The 22724-nt window shown below is 43.9% G+C and overlaps 1 protein-coding gene across 1 annotated transcript; it reads left to right on the top strand.

Annotated features, from left to right (window-relative positions):
- The first annotated feature begins 8414 nt into the window (after positions 1–8414).
- LOC115356554 (neoverrucotoxin subunit beta-like) lies at positions 8415–12406 on the top strand. The gene is made up of 5 exons (XM_030047768.1): positions 8415–8461; positions 9359–9532; positions 10701–10874; positions 11591–11637; positions 11841–12406. The coding sequence occupies exons 1-5, from the start codon at positions 8415–8417 to the stop codon at positions 12371–12373; spliced, it is 975 nt and encodes a 324-aa protein (XP_029903628.1). The 3' UTR covers positions 12374–12406.
- The last annotated feature ends 10318 nt before the right edge of the window (positions 12407–22724 follow it).

Raw genomic sequence — 22724 nt, 5'->3', positions numbered from 1 at the left:
TAGTAACATTCCCATTGGATCAGGGAGGCCACTGAGATCAGGAAGCGAGGCCCGAGGACCATCAACAGGGACGAGGGAGCATATATGCTCTCCCACACCTGGAGCGGCATCCTGCAGGGGGCGAACGGTCAGCAGAAAACAACAGCTGATAAAGATGCGACACACCAACAGCAAGTGACACTCTGATGAAGGCGGAAGTCAAACACCGAAACATGTCAGGTAAATAAACCATATATGTCTGTGAAAAAAGAAAACATATAAAAGATCTCAGTAAGAGAAGACATAATGAACTCAATCCAACAGTAACATTTTTTATTATCTTACTGTTGTACTGTTAGTATTATGCAAATATGGCCTGTAATTTAAATGGCCTTGTTATTACAGAGATTTGAAGACAAACATATATCCTTATTTGTTCCATAGACCACACCTGCCAAGGATGCACAAGTTTGTTGAGTAAAGGGAAAGAAAAAGAGCTGCGTTCTTCGTCCTGAGCGACACCACAGAGACTCACCTGGTCACACCTGAGCCAGCCACCATACTAACTGTCTCTGCTCACCGTACCAAGGTTACCATCAGAGCACAGCAAGGGCTACTGTGCTGAATCAAGTACGCATGTGTGAAGGTTTGAGGCTGAAGTTATGAGGAAGTGATGTCATAGATCAGAAGTACACACAGACACACACACACATACACACACACACACACACACACACATACACATACACATACACACACGCTCAGGACTGTCGCAGGAGAGTCAGCAGTGTCTTCTCTCTCTGTGTTTCCTCTCCAGGTGAAGCTGAAAGTCTCTTGGATTTGATGTGGATGTGACTCAGCAGGTAAAGAGCCGACCAGGGATCATTAGAGATGTTTGATGAACAGGCTCCTACATTGTGTTTCAGAGCTGGACGACTGAGAGCAGACTGGGACCACAAGATCTGTCAAAACCGGATTTCTATGTACAGAGGAAACGTGGAAACATTTAAAAAAGCCCCGCTAACTGAACCTGATACAGGAAGCGACATACCAACACATTTCTTCCTAGTTTTCTTTTCCTATCTACAGTTTTAATTTTTTGTCAGTGATCCAGTGATTTATTACAGAAGCGTATCGCTGCCACGCCAGAAAAAGAAAAACGTATTAGTACCACGTTATTATATGAAAAGTTTATTGATGTTTGTCGCGTTATAACAAGATATTTTCATGTTTTAGCGAGACACTTTTCTTGTTATAACAATATATGATTTATCACGTTAGAATGTGAAAAGTGTCTCGTCATAACATCCCTAAATGTGAAATGTGACCTGGCTCTGAGTTCCTGCAGTCTCTAGTTCCTGGCCATGTGCCAGGGGGGTTTGCACACGGAGCAACAGCTGCCGTTAAATTGTGTTCAGGAGGCGTTTCCTTCTGCTGCTGACAGGCTCAGACACACACCTCCACTTTACATCCTGCTGGGCTTCATCATTCTGGCTGGGAAGGTTTGGTGAATCTGGAGGCGACTTCTCTTATTTTTGCCTGTGAACAGAAAAATGGAAGAGAATGATGCTGCATCTGGCTCACTTCACCTCTGATCTCTGACACTGAGAACAAAATCAGCTTTGTCTAAACTGTTGTAGTTGTCATGTTTTAGTGGTGAACAGAGTCACAGTCAGGCAGATTGTGATCTGAACTCATTTCACTGATGAAAAATGCAGCAAACGGCCGGTCTGACAGCTTGCATCAACTTGGCTGAAGTTCCTTTTTTCTGCTGTCGACACTCCAAGAGAGGAAATATTATGACCTGTTGTTTCACCTGATATATTATTTTTTACCCAACGATCACCTACTGTTTCAGTACTAACTGTTTGTATCCTGAGCATCTGCATCTTAAAAAAAAATAATAATAATAACAAGGGATAAAAAGGTTGATTAGAAAAAAATCAGTACTCAGTTAAATGAAACATATCTTTGAAAACTGGTTTAAAATGTTGTACACAAAGAAATCAGAAAATGAAAAGAACAATCATCAGGGAATTATTAGCAAAAGGTACAAGACAACAATTTATATTTATTATAGATGCACATGTAAAATCAAATGACAAGAAAATGACAGGGATTTTTTTTTAGTTGATGAAATGAAACTTTTCTGCCTGTCAGTTGTTGTCAGTCCATGTGTGAAGAGTCCCAGAGGATTCAAAGTCCTCTGTAGATGAAGCTGCTCAGTGGGTTTGATGTAAAGGGCGGCTGCTCTGAGTGTTACGTCCACTCTGTATATGTGACATGGTGCTGACAGGAAGACAGCACACATCCTGTCATGGAAAGCTTGTTGTCATCAATCAGCCGCTGTGTTTGTGTCAAGGTGTTGGCTCTGCTATGGAACCGGCTGGGAAGAGAGAGAGGAGGTTCCCCGCCTCTAGAACCACTCTGTCTGGAGAACATGACAGCCAGACCAAAGCTCAGAGGTAAGACGAGGATCTCTGACTGTCCATGACTGTTCTCCATCTCAGAGCTCAGCAGGCAAATCAGCACAGCAGCATTATTCACAGGAAAAGCTCTGTGTGTGTTGTGTTGAAGGACTGAACCTGAACCTGAACCTGGACCTGGACCTGAACCTGGACCTGAGCCCAGCTGTGTGTCCATGACAAGTGACTGGTCTTTGGATCGCCATATAAAATTTACAAGTAAAGATGCTTCTGAGAAAACGTAAGTCATTATCATCTCAGCATGTCACCATCACTAAGAGAGTAAAATGTTCTTTATAAACCCACGAGCGTCACTGTGTTGCGCGCGCGCGTGTGTGTGTGTGTGTGTGTGTGTGTGTGTGTGTGTGTGTGTGTGTGTGTGTGTGTCCTCCACAGAGTCCACCAGCAGAGCTCAGAGGTTCCCAGTGCTCAGTCTGCCCAGCAGCATCAAACAGACCTGGCCTCCATATTTATGGTGTGTAAATGTACAACAACATACCAACTGAAAAACAACCATTCTGCTCAGAATCGTCTCCGTGCTGCTCTCTTTACATCTTTCAGCCTCTTTGACGTGGATTTGATTTTTTGTTTTGTGTCCAGATTTTAATGTGGAAGTCTGATTCTTTGATTTTTCTGTTGCAGCTGCTGGAGGAGAACATGGTCACCTTTGTGAAGAAGGAGCTGAAAAACCTCCAGAGGTCTCTGAGGCCAGATTACCCAGAATGCTCAGAGAGGCAGAGGGAGGATGAGGAGGTGTTGGACGGTGAGGAGGAAGAGCAGAGGTGGAGCAGCAGAGAGGCTTTTCTGCAGATCACACTGCACTTCCTGAGGAGAATGAAGCAGGAGGAGCTGGCTGAGCGTCTGCAGAGCAGTAAGAGGCTTTCAACTCCTTTAACAGGATGGAAAGGAGGAATGATGGGAAAATGGAAATGTTTGTATTTCTACCCTCTGCTGTAAATACAGACATTTCTAAAACAAGAAGGGAAATGAGCTCAATCCCCACAGATAACCTGGTTAAAGTATTGATTTGTAATATTTGTGTAAAAAGCTGAACACAAAGTTCACATGAAAACTGTTGCTTCTCACATTTGGCTGCACACAGTCAGGACTCGTTTTTCCACCAGCAGTTATGAGCTAAATCGATGATTTTAAGATGACCCCTCTTTTTCAAGACCTTTTTTTTTTTTTTAAAAAAAATAGGCTACTTTTTATATGGACAAAATCTTGTTTGAATACTAAAAGGTCTTAACAGCTTTTTTGTTTTCAACATTGAATAAAGCGGTGCTATATTGTTAAAATTCATCAATAAAGTGCATTTTCATCATTTTCATATTTTTCTAGTTCACAAAAATCACATTTTAAGCCATTTTGAAATCAATGAATGACATTTTATTTTAATCTGAAAAACACCGGCGTTACCAAGGCAACGCGCTTCATGCAACCTGATGACTCCCGGGTTCTCGGCCTCAAAGAAGTCACACCGTGGGTGGTGGTTCATAGATCCCGGAAGTGCAAATTTAATCGATATTCTGAAAAAAAGATCTGATTATTAGCCATAACGTTGTAACCATCCAAGGCAGACTTACCACGAGCTATGAGGATGTGTAACGATGGCATGTGCTTCAACCGAGTCCACAAGTCCCGTATAATATCAACTTTATTTTAAGAAAACACGTTTTATTTGTGATATCATATCACGGAGAAGCACTAAATTACCCATAATCCTAGTGTTTATCAGCGACGTGTCTGAATCGACAGCTTTCATCAATAAAGTCAATAAAATCTAATAAAGTGCATGAAAGTTGATAATATGCTGATATGTTACACCATTGAATACAACCCTTTCAGTCAGCGAAACAGAGCGGGTGGAAAAACCGTGGAAACACGTCAAAATAGCACTAAAGATTTATATATATATTTTTTTTTTCATAACACATCTTTACTCGTGATATAAACATAGGCTACATAGGTTAAGGTTATGCTTTTGCTGTTGAAAAACTACCGTATGTATGTTTTCTAAACCTAATTTCAAAACTTTTAGCCTAACCCAGAAGAGGGGTACCAGAACTACAATTTGTGCAGAGTTGCAACACACAGAGGTGTCCTGCGCCATAGGTTTTGTAGTTCTAACATGTTATGTCAGTGGCACCCCCTATTGGTTTGCCATTTGGGCATACCTTGGCTTGTCAGACTACATCTCTCTGATAATGACACCATCCTATAGACCTAATTGTCTTTTGTTGTTCATACTTTTAGTCTTTTAATCTTGTGCCTTGCTGCTTTTATGAGTTTTAGTGTCAAACTCAATTTCCTTGTAGAAATGACAATGACAATAAACTTCCTATGTACAGCAGGATGTCATCTGCATGTAGTGAGATTTTTCTTATTATATCTTTTGTACTGTATCCATGTACGTGGGGATCGGTAATGACTTGAGCAAGAGGCTCAAGGGCCAAAGCAAAAATCATTGATAAGGAGATAAGGAACAGCCTTATTCTCATGCATCTGTGAAGTTGAAATGATTGAGAAAGAATCTTATATTAGTGACGACTCTAGCACAAGGCTCATGATGGAGCATTTTTAGCCATTTTTCAAATTGTTCGCCATCATCATATCTTCTCGGGGCTGCAAAGAGATAAGGCCATTCCAATTGCTTGAAAGCATTCTCTGTGTCTAGAGAGAGGACAGGCTGATCATTTGTCCTCTTGTTCTGAGTAAATTTTATTGAAAAGGTGTCTTGTATTGTTGTTATTGTAGCTGTTTTCAGCTGGCTGGGACTGGATCTGTGTTATCCGTGTCAAAACGGGCATAGAAGAGATTTAGCTCCTCAGCCAAGGTGGCACAGCAGGTTTCTGAGGGAGATGTAGTTCTCTTATATTCTGTGACTGCCTTGATGCCCTCCCACACCTGCCTGGGGTTTGTAGAGTCAATAAATTTGGCTTCAGTGCAGCTCCTGTAGCTGTCCTTGGCAGATTTGATGCCTTTCCTCAGGGCAGACCTGGCTGTGCTGTAGGCATTGGTGTCCCCAGACCTGAACACCACATCCCTAGCTTTAATTAGTTGAAGTGTTTAATGTATCATCCACAACTGTTTTCTTTTCTTCCTCACAGCATGGAAAGATACAATGCATCCTCTCAAATAATCAGATCAGAACTTCCCATAATATTGAGGGAGATGTTTCAGAAAGGTTCTTCATTTCCAAGAAAAATGAGATTTGTTCTTTAATATACATATTGAACTCTGGCTCCTTTAGCAGTTGTGGATCAAGTCTCCATGTTTTTTCAGGCTAAGTCAAATTATCTAAATTTAAAGAAGGTCTGAAATTACTATATTGTAATATTTTATGTTACCAGTCTATGGCAACAATTTGGCATCCATCAAGGAGTAGTCAATTCGAGTGTACACATTAGGCTTTTTCTTGTGGGTGGAAAATCCTCAAGATTTCAACAAAATTGGAATGTTTTTAAAGTATTCCCTCATGAAAATGCTAGAGTTGGAGGTTGGTGCTCTACAAGATGACGAATGGTCCAGATGTGGGTCTTCAACAAGATTTCTTTTCTTATTAAACTGGTCTGTGAAATGTCAGGAATCTGAACTAGAACATGTTTGTAAAATAAGGGCAAATCCATGGGCAAAGAGAACATTTGCCCTACTATCTCCCTCTGCCGACCCCTATGTGCGACCCCTCTAAGAATGAAAAAACAATGAGCTATAGGTCTACCATTGGCTGTCTACAAGACATCGTCATTAGTCTCTCCATTAACAAGACATGTTATGTTAGACGGTTAAACAATAAATAAATAAAAAATATATACACATTAAGTGACTAAATGCTATGGCATTATCCAGAGTACCTTGCACTATTTTACCACCAAATTCTAATCCCAGCATTTGCAGCATTGTCATCAAAGGATCTTCTGTATCCTCTTTGCCTGTGCCACAATGAAGCTTGGGGAACTTGCAGGCTTTCCTTCGGTCAGTAAACACAGTCTCAGTGCCTTTGAATGTCACTCTCAGCTTCACTGCATACAAGATACCAAACTCCTGGCTTGTCCTGAGGCATCCCTGTGCTCTGTTAAATGCTGCTCTGCATTTTGTGACCTCAGGAGTGACAGCACATCTTTGAGAAGCTGTGACACAAATATATTTGTCTAAGGACCTTTCTCAGTCCTTTTCTGCAGCATTGTAATGTGCACATTTTGTACTCTAGACTGCCTTTCAAGAGCCGTACTCTTGTCTGTGAGTTGAGTCAACTCTGTGCATAAATGTTTCCCCTCTGATTGCAGCTTGGTTATTGTATTTGAAAAGTGCATGGCTGCACGTTCCAGCTCTGTAATGGTGAAGCCGTGTTGGTCACTGGATGTTTACAAGGCCTGGATGGGGCTCTGAGTTTCAGTCTTAAGAGCAGACAGTTCTCCTCTAATCATGGAGAGTATCAAATTTATGTCAAATCTTGATCTTGGTGGTTTGCAGATCAGCAGGTAGTGCAGTGATGGCCTCTAGAATAGTGGCATCAGCTGTTTCATAGCTATCTTCAGGAGAGTCCAGGGCGGCAGGGTCCCTTTCTCTCAGCTTCTTGTCCTTTGAGGAATGCATCCTCAAACTTGCCTTCATCCTGGCCTCGTGTGCATAAATGATGTCTGGGCTGTTCCCTATGATATATAGTGGCCTGACATGTACTGGGAATTGGCAAAATGTTAAATTAATGCCAAATGTAATGAAAATTTACAGGAGCTACTGGGGAGCGCAACCCTCCGACTCATTGCTAAATAGTGTCTCCTCAATTCCAAAAAAATTATCCTCCATTTGCCACTGGGACCACAAAAGCTGGAAAATAGAGCCCACGTTTAAAAATACCAGAATTAATCTGTAACCATGTCATTGAATTGTTGGTATGGAAGTTAATGCAGAACAATTAAAATAGCCTTTGCCAACAATTGAAAATGGTATATATACACATTTACCATGAAATATTCACATTTCTCACATTTAGTAGAGAATCCATTTTGTTCATGATTTGTCTCATTTTTTTTTTTTTCAGGAACTCTCGCAGGGTGCCAACGTGAACTCAGATCTAACCTGAAGAAGAAGTGTGAGTGTGTGTTTGAGGGGATTGCTAAAGCAGGAAACCCAACACCTCTGAATCAGATCTACACAGAGCTGTACATCACAGAGGGAGAGAGTGGAGATCTCAATGAGGAACATGAGGTCAGACAGATTGAAAGAGCATCCAGGAAACCAGCCAGACCAGAAACACCAATCAAATGTGAAGACATCTTTAAACCTTTACCTGGAAGAGATCGACCAATCAGAACAGTGATGACAAAGGGAGTGGCTGGCATTGGGAAAACAGTCTTAACACAGAAGTTCACTCTGGACTGGGCTGAACACAAAGCCAACCAGCATGTCCACTTCACATTTCCATTCTCTTTCAGAGAGCTGAATCTGCTGAGAGGGAAAAAGTTGAGCTTGGTGGAACTTCTTCATCACTTCTTCACTGAGACCAAAGAAGCAGGAATCAGCAGGTTTGAGCAGTTCCAGGTTGTGTTGATCTTTGACGGTCTGGATGAGTGTCGACTTCCTCTGGACTTCAAGAACAACCAGATCCTGACTGATGTCACAGAGTCCACCTCAGTGGACGTTCTGCTGACAAACCTCATCAAGGGGAACCTGCTTCCCTCTGCTCGCCTCTGGATAACCTCACGACCCGCAGCAGCCAATCAGATCCCTCCTGAGTGTGTTGACATGGTGACAGAGGTGAGAGGCTTCACTGACCCACAGAAGGAGGAATACTTCAGGAAGAGATTCAGAGATAAGAAGCAGGCCAGCAGAATCATCTCCCACATCAAGACGTCACGAAGCCTCCACATCATGTGCCACATCCCAGTCTTCTGCTGGATCACTGCTACAGTTCTGGATGACGTGTTGAAAACCAGTGAGGGAGGAGACCTGCCCAAGACCCTGACTGAGATGTACATCCACTTCCTGTTGGTTCAGTCCAAATTGCAGAACATCAAGTATCATGGGAGAGCTGAGACAGATCCACACTGGACTCCAGAGACCAGGGAGATGATCCTGTCTCTGGGAAAACTGGCTTTTGAGCAGCTGGAGAAAGGCAACCTGATCTTCTATGAAGCAGACCTGGCAGAGTTTGGCATTGATATCAGAGCAGCCTCAGTGTACTCAGGAGTGTTCACACAGATCTTTAAAGAGGAGCGTGGGCTGTACCAGGAGAAGGTTTTCTGCTTCGTCCATCTGAGCGTTCAGGAGTTTCTGGCTGCTGTTCATGTCTTTGTGACATTCATCAACTCTGGAGTCAATCTGCTGTCAGAAGGACAATCAACCTCCCAACTAAAACACCTCTACCAGAGTGCTGTGGACAAGGCCTTACAGAGTCCAAATGGACACCTGGACTTGTTCCTGCGCTTCCTCTTAGGTCTTTCACTGCCAACAAATCAGACTCTCCTACGAGGCCTGCTGACACAGACAGGACGTGGCTCACAGACCAATCAGGAAACAGTCCAGTTCATCAAGGAGAAGATCAGGGACAGTCCCTCTCCACAGAGAAGCATCAACCTGTTCCACTGTCTGAATGAGCTGAATGACCATTCTCTGGTGGAGGAGATCCAACAGTACCTGAGTTCAGGACGTCTCTCCACAGACAAACTGTCCCCTGCTCAGTGGTCAGCTCTGGTCTTCATCTTATTGACATCAGAAGAAGATCTGGAGGTGTTTGACCTGAAGAAATACTCTGCTTCAGAGGAGGCTCTTCTGGGGCTGCTGCCACTGGTCAAAGCCTCCAAGAAATCTGTGTAGGTCCATAGATAACTGGACATATTTAAGACATAACCTGGTGTTTTGTATACATAAGAATAAGTAAGTAAATAATGTGTTCATCTCTACCTCTTTTTCAGGCTGAGTGTGTGTAATCTGTCAGAGAGAAGCTGTGCAGCTCTGGCCTCAGTTCTCTGCTCCCAGTCCTCTAGTGTGAGAGAGCTGGACCTGAGTGACAACCAGCTGCAGGATTCAGGAGTGAAGCTGCTCTCTGCTGGACTGGAGAGTCCACACTGTAGACTGGAGACTGTCAGGTAATGTCCATTTACAGTGATTGACTGGTTTGTCACATTTCACACTAAGGTCCATTCACTCAAAGCAGTTTCTTTCAGCTCAGTAATCCTGAATCTGCAAAGTGTAACCATGTAAGATCCTTATCAGGATTATCTGTTTAGTGTTTTTTTCTTCATCCCTTCTTGCCCTGCTGTGAAACAGAGGCCTGTACATCACCGTGTCGGTCGCTCAGCACTTAGGTCCAGAGCAGCAAATCTTCAAAGCTTTAAGGTGGATCACCATGGAACTTGGTGACAACATTCATGTTGTCAATAAAATAAAAATGTCCTAGTTTTTGTGATAGCAGGAAAATGTTTCCAAAAGTGTCTGTTCTAATTCTCCAAAACAAAATAAAGTGCTAAATCAGATTGGCTGTTTTCAAAGCTGAAATCTCAGCAGCCGCTGCTATTGATCAACTGCACTTGAGCCCCCACTACTGAGTTACGATCATTTGCACCACCAAGGAAAATAATACATATTACTTAACCGTCTTATTATGTTTGCTGTCAATTTGACCCCAGCCAATGTTTACCATCTCTAAATAAATGATTAACATCTTTTTTTTTTTTTTTGTTTCATATTTAATGACTTTTCCTAATGTAATGGGCACTACTGGGTAAAGATGAAATTGACATGATGATATGTTTTCAATGTCCTGTACACACTTTGTAACACATCGGTTATAAATAACAAAAATCTGTACATAGAAATAATATAAAGCCATCAAAACACCAAAAATTAATATTTCTTTCCAATTTTAGATCAATCAGTGAGATTTTATGGTGATTTGCATATTCTTCCGTATTCGCGTAATAGGAATACTTGATGTTTAAGTGGGGGTGGGGTGGAGTTATGTTTTATTTACAGGGCTATTTAGGTCGTCAACAAAGAAAAATAAAGTACCTGACACATAAACTTTGGTAACAATTTTAGTTATAATAATTTTGTGGAAATTTAAACTGCAGGGGTCAAATTGACCCCAAACATAAAAGATGTTCAAAAATGTGAACATAACATGAGGGTTAAATGTTTAAATCTCACTTTACATGCAGCTTCATGTCACTGATCAGATTCCTAACCTGTGTAGGTTTTTGTGAAAACACAAAGCAGATGATGTGGTGGACTGATTGTGTTTGTGATGGTGTGCAGGCTGTCAGGCTGTCTGCTCACACAGGAAGGCTGTGCTTCTCTGGCCTCAGCTCTGAGCTCCAACCCCTCCCATCTGAGAGAGCTGGACCTGAGCTACAATCATCCAGGAGACTCAGGAGTGAAGCTTCTCTCTGCTGGACTGGAGGATCCAACCTGGAGACTGGAGGCTCTCAGGTATGGAGAGACACACAATGTCTTATTGGCTCTTTTTGACTAGTACCTACTCAGCTCGACTCTACTTGCCTCGACACGGTTTCGGTGGTTTTCCATTGTAATTGAGTACTACCTCGCCGTGGGTGGAGTCGTCATAGAAAGGCGGCGCACCGTCCAGCTCCCTCTGGATTCTTTGGGCCGCCACCAAGCACAGAAAAGTCTCCACCTCTTCATTTGACCACGGTACCGGTTTGCTTGCCATTTTCCAACTTTGCCAACTTCAGTGATGATCAATGCGCACGGTTAGGGTTAGAGTTAGCGTTTTTTTTTTTTGTTTTGTTTTTATTTTTTTAAATGTCAGGTTTGGTTTTCATGCAGAAGTCGCTCTCATGTGTCGTCACTCCCTGTCCAATCAGTTGCCTGCACGAGGTTTACTTCACATTTCGGCTCGACTCAGCTCGCTTGGAACCCCGGCCGAGTAGGTACTAAAATGGGACCTGCTACCAGGTACTACCAACTGATAGAAAAGCTCTCAAACCGAGTAGAGTCGAGCCGAGTCGAGCCGAGTAGGTACTCGTGGAAAAGGGCCATTACAGAAGGCTGAGGAATATTGCTTCATGTTTAATGGTGGATATAAGTCATGGGGTCTGGTTAATCCTCCATAGGGAAGGTTATTTACTGCCCATGTTTCCATCCTCAAAGAGAATCTGCTGCTCTGACTCTGTTTCTTCCTCCAGGGTGGACCATGGTGGAGAGCAGTGGTTGAAACCAGGTCTGAGGAAGTGTAAGTGTGGATTTAGTTTGACTCCTGAACACAAAGCAGCAAACATTCAGCTGTTTAGATGCTGCAGCTGCAGTTTATGCTGTTTCTTCTCGGCTGCTTTTACCTGTTGAACCAAACAAAATGACCGACAACAACAATCTTTTATTCCTTTAATATTTATGCATAACCACAGCAGGTCTGTTGTGTCTTGTTCTCTCCATCAGATTCCTGTGAACTCAAACTGGACACAAACACAACTCACAGAGAACTCGTCCTGTCTGAGGACAACAGGAAGGTGACAGCAGTGACAGAGGAACAGCCATATCCTGATCACCCAGAGAGGTTTGACTCCTGGAGGCAGATCCTGTGTAGTGATGGTCTGACTGGTCGCTGCTACTGGGAGGTTGAGAGGGAAGGAGGTGTTTCTATGGCAGTGACTTACAGAGGAATCAGCAGGAAAGGAAACAGAGATGACTGTGTTCTTGGATATAATGACAAGTCATGGAGTCTTTACTGCTCTGAAGATGGTTTCTCTGTCAGACACAATAACAGAACAAAAGTCATCCCTGTTCGTCCTTCCTCTAACAGAGTGGCAGTGTATCTGGACTGGCCTGCTGGCTCTCTGTCCTTCTACAGCGTCTCCTCTGACACACTGATCCACCTCCACACCTTCAACAGCACTTTCACTGAGCCTCTGTACCTGGGGTTTAGGATTAGGTTTGGGCCCGATTCCTCAGTGTCTCTGTGTGACATTTGAGGGGTGAGAGTTTATTAAAATGATATAATAAACCACTTCACTGCTTCAGATTTGAGTTCACTTGGAGTTATTTCACAGAGTTATTGAAGAACTGAATGGGTAAAGGGGACCATCACTCATCTTGCCTAAGTGGTGGATTTTCAAACACATTTGTTGGCGAGCCAGCCAGGAGTTGGGGTGCCAAATGCTTGAACTGTACCTCTGACTCTTGAACTAACGGTGGCCACTGTAATAAAGTAAGCAGGGCCTTTTAAAATCTGCACATGACAGTTGAATCCAGGAGACTGAGTGTATCCGCCCACAGATGAGAAACTGTATACCTCAGCCTACGGAGAACCTAGAAGTTAATAAAAGGTAAATCTGATGTATTGTGTTTTTTGAAGAATTTATCTGATTGGTGCCGACATATTCCTCTCAGGTATGCAGAGTTGTGGTTGTTGTTGTTTACCGCTCTTTTGTAGCAGAGGAAGTGAATCATAAGAGGTCTCTTTGAGGATAAGAGAGCTTTTTCTGCTTTAGGGAACAAGGAAAGTTATGGCTCTACAGAGAATTTAACTAAAAGTTTGTTAAGGGACCTCTGGGATGGCAAACTAGGGTCAGTCGCTAAGTGGCCTTTAAGGATGGCGTCTCTGGCCAGAAACTGTGTGTGCTAGCAATGTATGAATGGGATGCATGAATGGAATGTGAGTCTTATGTGTTAAATCAGCTGAGGGACTAGATATTTGAATCAAAAGGGTGGAAAGAGACGCTAGCTCTACCAATCAGCGGAAATGCTAGGATAATGGTACAAGGAGGAGAAGTACTTTTTAAAAAAAAAATATTTTCTACAATACAAACAGAAATAAAATAGTATAATTCACACAATCACATTCAAGCAAACAAACAGAGAAACATTTGGTGGGGGGTGGGGTGGGGGTGTAAAGGGTGTCCCTCTGTGTGTGTGAAGTTTCTGAATGGATGAGCCTCCAGTGGAGAAAATATGATGTTGTACTACAGGACAGGAGCCCTTACAGTGGGATTTACAGAGGTTCCTTCAGTGCCTTTCAGATGAGGAAAACTCAGAAGGTGCCCTGTGAGCTGCACTTCCAAGTGAGTAAACTCAAACTGGACACAAACACAGCAAACAGAAACCTCGTCCTGTCTGAGGACAACAGGAAGGTGACAGCAGTGAGAGAGCAGCAGCCATATCCTGATCACCCAGAGAGGTTTGACTCCTGGAGGCAGACGCTGTGCAGACTCGCAATATGTTTTGGGTTCTCTCACATTAAATTTTACATCCTCTAGTAATAGTTTTGTGTTACCTCACAATATTTTTCTGCTTGCGTTCCCTCTGAGCCGTATGTCTATTTCCAGCATTCGTCCAGAGAAGCATTTGTTCAGAGCAGAGCCATGTAAAGAGAGAGTCGTGTCAGCGGAAGTTCAAAACACTTGATCGTCACATGATTCGTGAAGACTTGAGATTGTTTCTCTTAAGTTCTTGGCAGCCAGTTTGAAAACATGCATAGCCGATGGATGGATGTGCACCACCATGCGCTCACGTCTGGATGCTGGTTGGCCATGCAGTCCGGCAAAGCTCAGCCCCAAGACGTTCCGGGGGAGCGCCCTCCCACGGGTCACCACCTGTGAGAGGACGTGGGTTGGGGTGGAGCCCCTGACAGACAGGACCTACGGTGCAGAAACTGGCTTTTGGTACGTGGAATGTCACCTCTCTGGGGGGGAAGGAGCCGGAGCTTGAAGGAACAGCCTGCCTGATCTTAACCTGAGTGGTGCTTTGTTGTTGGACTCCTGTGTGAGGGGCACTGCACTGCTGGACTGTTGTCATTAGGACTCTACAGGAATAAATGATTGCACACATGAACAGCTTCTGCAAGAGATGTGTTATGTTTTGCAGGTTTGGTGTGTGGTTTTGTGGTTTAGTGTGTAGAGTTTTGCAAAAATAGCCTTGAGTTTCACAGATAGTGCTTAAGAAATCAGAAAAACAATCATGGTTTCAGAGACAGAGCTTGAAGAAAAGCTTGAAAAAAAAAGTAAGGATTCAAGGAACTTTATTGTCATACCAGCTCACATTTACATGTTAGTGGTACGAAATTAGGACTCAGGTCCTGGTATAAGCCTAAATAAATAAATAAAGCAAGGTAAAAACAAACAAAAACAAGTGTAAATATTAAAAAATAAGATATATAAGTATCTAAAAGTGGCCTCAAAGGTAGGTAAACAAGGCTTAATCCCGGGAGCTCGAGAAGCCGCTGCACCACTATGCGCCGCCATCTTGTCTTGTCAGAATCCGGAGCTAAACCGGATTGTGGATTGACTTGAAAAGAGCCATACACAGAAGACAGACAACAAATATGGAGGCATTGAAGAAGTTCTGCCAGCAGGACACCCCGCCCGGATGACACCACGCCCCTCAGCCGCCAGGCACCGTCCACTTTCACTGCCCATCAGCATCGGGACGTCAGACCCAAACTGTCAGTATGCCGCTCAGTGCTGCTCTCTCGGGACGCCTGAGAGACGCTGTTGCCACGGGTTACGGCAGCCAGCTGGGCAGCGGGCTGTGGCGACACACACACAGACACACACACACACACTGTGTGTGTGTGTGTGTGTGCTGCCCCCTGCTGGTGTGTGTGTGTGTGTGTGTGTGTGTGTCACACCGGTGCTAAACCGGATTGTGGATTGACTTGAAAAGAGCCATACACAGAAGACAGACAACAAATATGGAGGCATTGAAGAAGTTCTGCCAGCAGGACACCCCGCCCGGATGACACCACGCCCCTCAGCCGCCAGGCACCGTCCACTTTCACTGCCCATCAGCATCGGGACGTCAGACCCAAACTGTCAGTATGCCGCTCAGTGCTGCTCTCTCGGGACGCCTGAGAGACGCTGTTGCCACGGGTTACGGCAGCCAGCTGGGCAGCGGGCTGTGGCGACACACACACAGACACACACACACACACTGTGTGTGTGTGTGTGTGTGCTGCCCCCTGCTGGTGTGTGTGTGTGTGTGTGTGACACACACACACACACACACACACACACACACACACACACCATGGACTGAAACAACAGAGGCTTCAGTGTTTCATATCCCAGTTTCCCCAGAGGTAGGTAATTTTCCTGTCCGAGGCTCCACCTGTGCTGCCCCCTGCTGGCCGTGTCTCAGGCCTGCAGCTGATCCCCTCAGCAGATTCTACTCTGACATGGGATTCAGGAACAAGGAGATCCTGCTGATCTGAGCCCAGAATCAGCAGATTGTTTTCTTCTGAATCGGCCCAAGTCACAGCAACATCTCTTCAGAGTCCAGATGCTGAGGAGGAGGTTGGGGTTCTGGACTCAGACCAGCAGGATTTCCTTCAGACTGGATCCAACAGGAGGAGAACAAACTGTTTTCAATGTTTTTTTGGTTTTTTTTTTTTTTCTTGCAAAATTTCTCACTTTTAAATCTCAGAATTTTTGAGTTTTTTTTTTTCTCATAAATTTGCAAGGTTTTCCATAATAAATTTCCGACTTTACTCTCACAGAATATCCAAGTTTTTTTTCTCAGAATCAGGGCCGGCCGTGGCATAGGCAGTATAGGCAAATGCTAAGGGCGCCATCTGCTGGAGGGGCACCGCTAGCGGCCAGAGGGGCGCCGGCTGTGTGTGCGTTTTATTATAAACGGGTGCTTCCCATCCTTAAATGTGATTGGCTGAGCCGCGTTCCATGCCGTTATAAAATCAGTGTAACCCACTGGCAGACCGCAGCACAAAATATCCCTGCGCCAGTGTAAACGGACATAGCGTTGCCTAGCAGTGGCGGTTCTGCCCATGTTGCCGCCCTGGGCGAAACTATTGCCTTGCGCCCTTCTGTGTTACAGAAGGGCTCAACATGGTTGATTATTGACTGCGCAATGCGGCCATTCGTCGGTAATTGCGGCATAGGAGAGCCTACCTTCTGGTTTACATGTGCAAGTACAATACATGTGTAGGCTATTTGCTTAGACCCCGAATATTAGAGGAGGGCGTTTTTTCAGGGCATTTTCAATGGAAAAAAATATCGTCTTATATTCAGATGAATACGGTGATAGAAAACTGCTTTGCAGCGCTGATGATTTTTTTTTTTTTATGCGCTGGTGCCGCCCCCCCACGTGACATGAAAAAATGCCGCCCCAGGCGGCTGCCCGCTTCGCCCATGTCTAAAACCGCTACTGTTGCCTAGCAACCAACTACTCTGCGCTCCACTTCCTCGTTTGGTCACATTTGTTTCAAGACTTTTGTAAACAAAATGTCAGACTTGGTGGTGAATTTTGATTTGCTGGGTGGCCTGAGCCTGGATGAGTGGTTGGAGGAGCTGCTTGGTGTCTGTTAAAAGACGCTGAATTCACCACCAGTAACAATGTTTTCGCCGGTGTGGTAAAGAAACTCCGCCAAGAAGGACGTGACAAATCTTCCCACCACCAAGCCATAACCGAGGCAGACTGCCAGAAGATGAAGCACTTTCAGGCACGAAGTTCAAACACACCTTGGGGGCTTGTCTGTAAAGTCTGGTTTGATGTGCAGCTTCATATGGGACGCAGGGCGACGAGGGCAACCGCTAATTAAAGGCCAACTCCTTCAGCATTCGCCACGACGAAATTACCTAAAATATGTCACCCTGAATGCACAAAAAATCACAAAGATGATGCCGAAAACCTGCCTTTTATCTCCACCCAAAGCAGACACAGTGTGACAGCGCCGATGTATGGTAGGCCTAAATAAACAGTAGGCTATACTTTTATTATAATTGTTATTGTTACATCCGACGTTAGGCATACGGCTGCGCAAAAACGCACCTGGCTCGAAACGCACACCACCGTCCCTGCAAAGAGGAGTCCAAACATAATTAAGCACTATTTTAACAATTGCACTATTAATGGGAATATCTAATTCAACATTAACGAGCCCAAAGAGCCTGATGTGACATGATGATGGCGCTAGATGAAAAAGCAATCTTAGCGTCTGTGTTGCTTGGCAACCGTTCTGTCCACTCTATCTTGCTTGGTGGAAGAATGAATAGTTCTCAGTTTTTCTTGTGTGTTTTTTATGGGCTATATTGGGGTAACCGATTTATAAAAGCAATAAGTCCCTTGAAGCCGTGAGTTTCAGTGATTTTACAGCTCCGCTGGGCGTCGTGCCTTAGATAAGAACGCCCCTCAGCCGTTGTAAAATCACTGTAATCCACGGCTTCTCGGGGCTTATTGCTTAAATAATGTTGCACTTTCTGTTCGATCTGAGTATGTTGGAACAGTGTAACTTCGTTCGTTAAATAAATGGAGAGAGAGAGACAAAACCTCCAAAGATATATTTCCGTTTACAGTTTTGTGCAGAGAGAGAAATGAACTCCGCTGAGTTAAACGTCTTTGTCCAGTTCAGCACTGAGGTGAGGACTGTACGGTGGCCCTGATAGACTGTTGTAGAGCACAGCCTGACGGTGGCCACCTGCTCCAGGGGAACACTCCCAGGCACAGCTTACAGGACGTCCCAGCCGGGTCAGTACTGTCTGCTGCCAGAGAACTGGGAACACAGAGAGACACATTTGCCTGGCCTTGGCACATACTAGCACGTGTGTAGTTCACCAACACACACACACACACACACACACACACCAAACTTTCTGCAGGACTGGGTGGCCTACATGTGGAAATTTGAAATTTAAGAGAAAAATCTATTAAAAAATTATTTAAAAAAAAAACAAAACAAAACAAAAAAATCAGATTCATGACACAAAAACATGGAAATTCAGACATCATAAAGTCAGACAGTTATGATAAAAAAATAAATAAATAAAATAAAAAAAACGAGTGAAAGCTGTTTGTTCTTTTCTTCTCCTTTCAGAGGAAAACAATCTGTTGATTCTGCTGTGGACAGAAAAATATCTTTTCTTGTAAATTTGAGACTTTATAATCTTACAATTTTTTTTAGTTTTTCTAGCTTCACAATTTTATAAATATTAGCCCCCACCCCACCGGCTTCATTTTGTCCCCTTACAATGACTCCGGGACACCGTCGTACCCAGGTGAGAGGCGTGGTGTTCAGGTTTATATTGTCTGGACTGATGGAAAGGATTGAGAGAAGTTCCTTTCATGTCCACTTGGTGGCGCTCCTGCTCCGTAAACAGAATGGGGAAGTGAAAGCAGAGCCTCATCCTGCTCTGAATCCGCCGTGCCGCTCCCTCTGTGCTCAAAGTGCAGATTGTCCAGTTGACTCCAAAGTGTCCTGTGTTAGCAGCCGCTGTGTGGAAACAGGAAGTTGACTCTTTTTAATGGGAGTTGTGTGAAAGTGCTCAGCAGTCAGAAAGTGAACAGGAGAGCAGAGCAGAGACTGTGAAGCAGCTGGACTCCACTGGACTCCCCGCTCTCACTGCAGGTGAGGACAGGCCGCTCGGGGTGTGTGTGTGTGTGTGTGTGTGTGTGTGTGTGTGTGTGTGTGTGTGAACCTCTCCTGGTTGCAAGACGTTTGTTTCTCTACTTTCGCTCTCTCTGTTCACTGTCTACCTCGCTCGACCATCTCTCTCTCACTGCCCCTCCCTCACTCTCTCTCGCCTGTCCGGACGGTAACCCTAGATTTGCGAAACTGTCTCCGCTCACGGTACCAAGGTTACCGTCCGTGCAGAGTAAGCGCCATTGTGCCGAATCAAGTGCGCATGTGCGGTCATTTGAGACAAAGTGACGTCACCCTTAGATCAGCCACACACACACACACACACACACACACACACACACACACACACACACACACACACACACACACACACACACTCCAGATTGTTAGCAGAGAGTCAGCAGCGTCTTCTCTCTCTGGGTTTCCTCTCCAGGTGAAGCTGAAAGTCTCTTGGATTTGATGTGGATGTGACTCAGCAGGTAAAGAGCCGACCAGGGATCATTAGAGATGTTTGATGAACAGGCTCCTACATTGTGTTTCAGAGCTGGAGGACTGAGAGCAGACTGGGACCACAAGGAGCTGGGAAGTCTTTCCAAACCTGATTTCTGTGATTCCACATCTAAATAATCATTGTGTCATAATAATAAATATTGATGTCTGACATTGAGGGCAAACTCAGCTTTGTCTAAAATGTGTTAAAATGTTGTTGTCATGGTCAGAGTCGGGTACACTGTGATCTGAACTCATTCCATCAGTGAAAAATGTAGAGACAACCGGTCTGACAGCTCGGATTAACCTGACTGAAGTTCTTTTGTTCTGCTGTCGACACACCAGGAGAGGATAACACCTTCAGCTGCAGCAGGTTCACCTGTTTTTATTTGCATTATTTGTTACACTATGATCAGATAATATTTCCATATGTAGGTAGCGTAGAGCAAGTCAACTGAACTTTACGTAGATTTCAGAAGACGTTTCGCTTCTCCTCCAAAAAGCTTCTTCAGTTCTTCAGAACTGAAGAACCTACATATCATGACCTGGATGACTGAGAATCTTCACAGACACTATTTCCATACTAACTCTTTTATGCATATAGATATACATATATATATATATATATATATAGATATATGTTTTATCTATCTATCATTCTGTCTATATGTATGTGATCATGTATACAGATTATATATATAAACATTTAACAACAACAAATACTGTCCAAAGTGCTTTACACAGTTTATATTTTTTGTGTCAGTGCCATGTACACTGTAATCTGTAATCTCAACACGTCATCCATGATACACTCAGCAAGTTGCAGAACCAGTCTGACGTCATCAATCAGCCGCTGTGTTTGTGTCAAGGTGTTGGCTCTGCTATGGAACCGGCTGGGAAGAGAAAGAGGAGGTTCCCTGCCTCTAGAACCACTCTGTCTGGAGAACATGAACATGAACCTGAACCTGAATCTGAGCCCAGCTGTGAGTCCATGAAGAGCGACTGGTCTATGGATCGACCTGTACAATTTCAAGATGCTACTGAGAAAACGTAAGTCATTATCATCTCAGCATGTCAGCATCACTAAGAGAGTAAAATGTTGTTCTTTATAAACCCACATGAGCTTCACTGTGTTCCTGATGTTTCTATCAGGATCCAGCAGCAGAGAGCAGACTCCCCTGAGCCCAGCTGTGTGTCCATGAGGAGCAACTGGTCTATGGATCGACCTGTACAATTTAAAAATAAACATGCCTCTGAAAATAAGTAAGTTATTACAATCTGAGGATCTTGGAGTCACTAAGAAAGTAAAACAGTGTTCTTCACAGATCTTCTTCACTGTGTTGCTGATGTTTCTATTAGGATCCAGCAGCAGAGAGCAGACTCCCCTGAGCCCAGCTGTGGGTCCATGAGGAGCGACTGGTCTATGGATCGACCTGTACAATTTAAAATAAACATGAAAATAAGTAAGTTATTACAATCTGAGTATCATGGTGTCACTAAGAAAGTAAAACAGTGTTCTTCACAGATCTTCTTCACTGTGTTGCTGATGTTTCTATCAGGATCCAGCAGCAGAGAGCAGACTCCCCTGAGTCCAGCTGTGTGTCCATGAGGGACGACGCGTCTATACAGCGATTTGATGAGTTCAAAGACGGACAGCACTCTGTGGATTATGGGTAATTGTATCAAACTGATGATAAAACAGATGTTTTTTTCTGTTTTCAGATTCACAGTCATGAGATACAGAATTGGTTCCAACCTTCAGACCCTCTTGCAAAACATTCAACATGTAGTTGCATGTAGCAGCACAGCTATAAATCTATAAAACCTTTAAAGTCCAAATTTAATCACAACACCCTGGTTATGCAGATTAAAATGATAAGTTTTGACAAGTTTTGAGGAAGGGACAGAGGAGAGGGACAAGGGAGAAGCAGAGTCTGCCAAAGTCTGAAACCCTGGAAAAACTCACGACTCGGTACAAAGTTCCCAGCTCCATTCAGCGGTTAAGTCCCACGTAGGTAAATCCAAAGTCCAATTTGTAATCCTCAGCTGCTTGGAAAGAAATGGTTAATTCTCCGTTGTGTGGTCACTGGTTTCCACTGCTGATCCTCAGAAGTCCCTCTGATGGTGATGTAGTCCACAAACTTCGCCTCCAAGATCTGACCACGAGGAAAGACCTTACATAGTTCTAAAACATCCCTTTTTATACGCTCTGTCTCTCCCATTTCCTGGACGGCTCTTTCTAGGATGAACATTGCTTCATACGAGCCAACTTGCCACCACAAACTCATATCCTCTCCCAGGCCTTGGCAGCACAGTAAAACACTGACTTGCCTCATCTTGTTTCAGACCATATTACATTATGATTACTTCTCCTGGTTACATCCAATGTCATTATTGACCATTGTTACATTAATCATGATCAATCATTGTTACATTACTTCTGACATTACAGCATCACATAGCATAGCATGAATCACTACAGCTCCATTCTCAGTGCTGGCAGTTCATTGGAAAGTCCCAAACTTTACCTCTGTCCTGATGGAAAGTACCTGACTGTTCCTGTATCACCATGATGAGGCTGTTTTGGGATCTCACTCCTTCTTGACAGTGTCCTCCACAGAGTCCACCAGCAGAGCTCAGAGGTTCCCAGTGCTCAGTCTGCCCAGCAGCATCAAACAGACCTGGCCTCCATATTTATGGTGTGTAAATGTACAACAACATACCAACTGAAAAACAACCATTCTGCTCAGAATCGTCTCCGTGCTGCTCTCTTTACATCTTTCAGCCTCTTTGACCTGGATTTGATTTGGTGTTTTGTGTCCAGATTTTAATGTGGAAGTCTGATTCTTTGATTTTTCTGTTGCAGCTGCTGGAGGAGAACATGGTCACCTTTGTGAAGAAGGAGCTGAAAAACCTCCAGAGGTCTCTGAGGCCAGATTACCCAGAATGCTTAGAGATGCAGAGGGAGGATGAGGAGGTGTTGGACGGTGAGGAGGAAGAGCAGAGGAGGAGCAGCAGAGAGGCTTTTCTGCAGATCACACTGCACTTCCTGAGGAGAATGAAGCAGGAGGAGCTGGCTGAGCGTCTGCAGAGCAGTAAGAGGCTTTCAACTCCTTTAACAGGATGGAAAGGAGGAATGATGGGAAAATGGAAATGTTTGCATTTCTACCCTCTGCTGTAAATACGGACATTTCTAAAACAAGATCTCATCATTCCAGATTGGAAGTGAAATGAGCACAATCCCCACAGATAACCTGGTTAAAGTGTTGATTTGTAATATTTGTGTAAAAAGCTGAACACAAAGTTCACATGAATGCTGTTGCCTTTCACATTTGGCTGCACACAGTCAGGACTCGTTTTTCCACCAGCAGTTATGAGATAAATTGAATTAAATTGTCATGTGGCCCTTTTCCACTGTCAAGGGAAACCTGGAACTTTCCACAACCTGGGACTCTTCAGAACCC

Source organism: Myripristis murdjan, chromosome 24 (genome assembly GCF_902150065.1).
Source record: "Myripristis murdjan chromosome 24, fMyrMur1.1, whole genome shotgun sequence".
In the NCBI taxonomy this organism is placed as follows: Eukaryota; Metazoa; Chordata; class Actinopteri; order Holocentriformes; family Holocentridae; genus Myripristis; species Myripristis murdjan.
This window is presented reverse-complemented; position numbering and strand designations above follow the sequence as displayed.

Bases quoted from the DNA above. Each gene is read 5' to 3' on its own strand.
- LOC115356554 (XM_030047768.1), top strand. From the start codon at position 8,415: ATGTACATCCACTTCCTGTTGGTTCAGTCCAAATTGCAGAACATCAA. The intron at 8,462-9,358 runs GTATCATGGGAG...CCTCTTTTTCAG, and splicing joins TCCAAATTGCAGAACATCAA to GCTGAGTGTGTGTAATCTGT. The intron at 10,875-11,590 runs GTATGGAGAGAC...TTCTTCCTCCAG, and splicing joins TGGAGACTGGAGGCTCTCAG to GGTGGACCATGGTGGAGAGC.